Raw genomic sequence first — 3,357 nt, 5'->3', positions numbered from 1 at the left:
CTAAGTTCGTAAATTAAATATTATTAAAAACTGTGTTGTTTAAGCTTAATCATCATAAACTTTGCCATCTGGTACATAAATTACTAAAATTGTTTGACATTGGAAGTGTCTAACAAGCTATTTGTCTTATCATCCACTTGTAATATACATCTTTACAACATATTTTCAAACTGGGAGGTACTTCATGGCGGATTCTCGAGCCAAAATTCATCAACTTCTTAACATTTTCTTGTATAGATAACCAGAAAAATATTAATAAAATCATTCATTATCTTTTTTCTTTCAGCAAGTTACCTATAAACTAATTAAAAGAGCCATATTTAGTTTATGGATAGTGGTGCTGATATTGGATTGCTTACCCTTCGTTGGTTTTGGGGTTTACTACGAAAAATCCGAATGCACCAGATATAAAAATGCTACCAAGGCTAAAGACATTGCTTACGCCTATGTGATTTTCGTATTTGGAATGTTTTTATGTGTGGTGATCGTCTGTTGTAATTTAGCAGTCGTAAGGGTCCTTTGCAGAATGGGCAAGAAGAATCTCGAGAGATTAGGAAGAACTGCCATGAGAAAGGATAGCAACGAGTTAAGTTTTAATCACACAACACCCGAAGAAGTGTCCTTTGCTAAATTGATGATCATGATCTGCGTGTTTTTTGTTATATGTTGGGTGCCACAGTTGGTAAGTTACGTGTAAAGCATCATAAGATCTTCACAAATTTTGAAATTTATGTTTGTTTTCAGATAACCATTATCATAGCGCAGATGAAACCAAACACCAAAATTAATTTATTCTATAAGATAGCGGATGGTTGCATTGCCTTAAACTTCACATTGGATCCTATTGTTTACGTTCTATCAAGAAAGCCTCATCGAAAGGGGTTGAGGAAGTTACTCAAACCGATTTGTCATCTTTGTTGGCCACAAACTAACCGAAATTCTTCGATTCGTTCTAATACTCAAGGTATATAAATGTTACTTAATGCCATTTAATTTAATTTTTTTAAAGATTTTTTTGAAAAAAATGCTAATTAAGAAGATATTTAAAATTGGAGTGTTCATATATTGGGTAATCAATAGGCGTGAGAAGTCAGATGGTTGTTGCAAGATGGATCTAACTGGTAATCATTTCTACAACATTCTGCCTAGTTAAATTGTTTAAATTACATTTAATATATATTATAATATGAATTTTTTAAAAAAATTCACTTCGGAAGTGGCAAGTTACAGCTACTTTAGATCGCGATTTCGATCGAATTTTTTGCTAGTTTTCTGTCGTCAGCCGCTTAGTATACTATTAAGCTAAGTAGTTATATGTATATGAGATGTTTATATATGTAACTGGATCCGTAAGTGTCAAGGTTAAAGTAACATAAATCAAAATTCGCTGTCTCGAAAAATTCTTAATAATAAAAACTATTTAATTTTAGCTTAAATCTTTCAAGAACTCGAAGAGATATTGAGGTCATATATGTGTACAAAATAAATAAATATCGTTGGCCTTGTATACAATTCCCCACCTTGGCACGGATATTGAATGCTTGACAATATCAGATTTTTTAAAAAGTGATATATATCATTAAATTATTCGTATATTTTTATTTACAGAACTAAGCAAATCTACGAAAGAAGTTAATCAAAATAGTCTGGATAGTAATCCACTTAACGAATGTATTGCTTTGGGTGAGTTAGCGAGACAGAAGAAAGAATTAGAAGTGAAGAATGACCTCTCCAACATCAACAAACTTCAAATTTAAACGTCACAAATATATTCTTCTTCTGTTTTTATACTAAAAAACACCATAAAATTCAATAATCCAATATAAAATTCCTTGATTTTCTTGTCGTTCCTTCCGCATCACTAATTAGAAACGTGCAAAATTAGATATATAAATAGTATTGTTGTACATATACTGTACATTGTACTGTACTGTACGTGTATTTAGAACGCTCTCGTGATCTAACAAGTTGTTAAATTTGAAATTTTACTTGAAAATATTAAATTATTTATGCTAAAATTTTAACTATTTTCTAGTCGTTTGCTAGATCTACTTATATAAATATATGTATACATATATATATTTTCGGTCGACTGTATTGAATGTATGACTGCTATATTTAAAATAATAATTTAATTTGTTTTTTTTATAAATTTATAGTTAAAGATAATCTTTATACCAAAAAAAAGTTTTGATTTTTGAGTCAATTCGAGGAAAAAATCAGAGGGAAAGGCAATGAAATGTGTGAGGAAAAGGAGGAATTATAATTTAGAAAAGCTTATTTTATTTATAATGATTTTTTCTCCATTTTTCCTGATGTTCCTGTCAATACAATGACATTTTCTTCATGATTTCGAACGGAAAAAAAAAAAAACAATCCGTTGGAATTTCATAACAAAAAGTATTGTTTCTTAGGGAATTCCATCCAAATACCAGCGATCATATTTTTAAAATAAATTTTTATACTAAAATTTTCCAAAAATAATAAATGTTAATCGAATTTCTTTCGTATCAATAAGCAATACTGTACATTTACTTAAAATATTTTAATTAAATGTCTTCAATAATACATATACAAAAGCCGCCATTAGATAGTCCCGTTGTCTGTCTGCACGTTCTATCTATCATACGAAACAAAGTTTCTTTTTAGTTTTAACGCACTTTCTTCTATATTCTATCAGCAACTTTATATAGAAACAGCCAACAAAATCCACATTTTCCACGAATTCAATGCTCAAAAAAATAAAATATGTTTACAGATCAATTATTAAATCTATTTCTATCCCCAAGGTCCTTTTTTTTCCTATTGATTATCTCTTTGAAAGTAAACACATCTTCCTGACTCTCCTTAACCTTACTTATCACACTGTTTACGCACCCAATGTTGAATAACACAACATAAAAAAAAGAAAAAATACAAACTAAAAATTGATGATGATGATGGATCATATATCCCACTTAACCGTAACGTTAACTTTATTCATTTCGATTTGATCCTAGGATTAACGTCTATGAAGAGGTTTTTGAACTTTGCGTGAATTTTATAAACCATATTTTTATGTTGGTAATAAATAGTATACGAATAGTTATTTTTTTACGTACAGTACGTTACCAGAGATTAAAGTTGAAATTATATAAGTTTATAGCTTAGGATAGTTTATAATTTTAATATTTAGGATAATGCTGTCGTCTGATGTGGTTAAAACTCGAAGGTCGTTAGGGTTTTCACACTAACTTAACGGATATAAACCACATAATCATTAGTTTTAGTTACATCATATTCAGTTGTAAGCATGAAACCCAAGAGGTTAATGATATAAAAAATTTAGTAGTTGTCGAGATATTAAAATTGTATGCT

At 29.3% G+C, this 3,357-nt stretch overlaps 1 protein-coding gene across 1 annotated transcript; it reads left to right on the top strand.

Moving 5' to 3' along the window:
- Positions 1-259: 259 nt before the first annotated feature.
- On the top strand, positions 260-2,081 carry LOC111631687 (the record flags this gene model as incomplete). The annotated part of the gene is made up of 3 exons (XM_023375989.1): positions 260-682; positions 745-964; positions 1,609-2,081. Coding segments are annotated over 3 exons (792 nt in total), but the record flags the coding sequence as incomplete, so codon positions are not given.
- Positions 2,082-3,357: the final 1,276 nt, after the last annotated feature.

Source organism: Centruroides sculpturatus, unplaced genomic scaffold (assembly GCF_000671375.1).
Source record: "Centruroides sculpturatus isolate CEXI.00-Female unplaced genomic scaffold, Cexi_2.0 scaffold515, whole genome shotgun sequence".
NCBI lineage: Eukaryota > Metazoa > Arthropoda > Arachnida > Scorpiones > Buthidae > Centruroides > Centruroides sculpturatus.
This window is presented reverse-complemented; position numbering and strand designations above follow the sequence as displayed.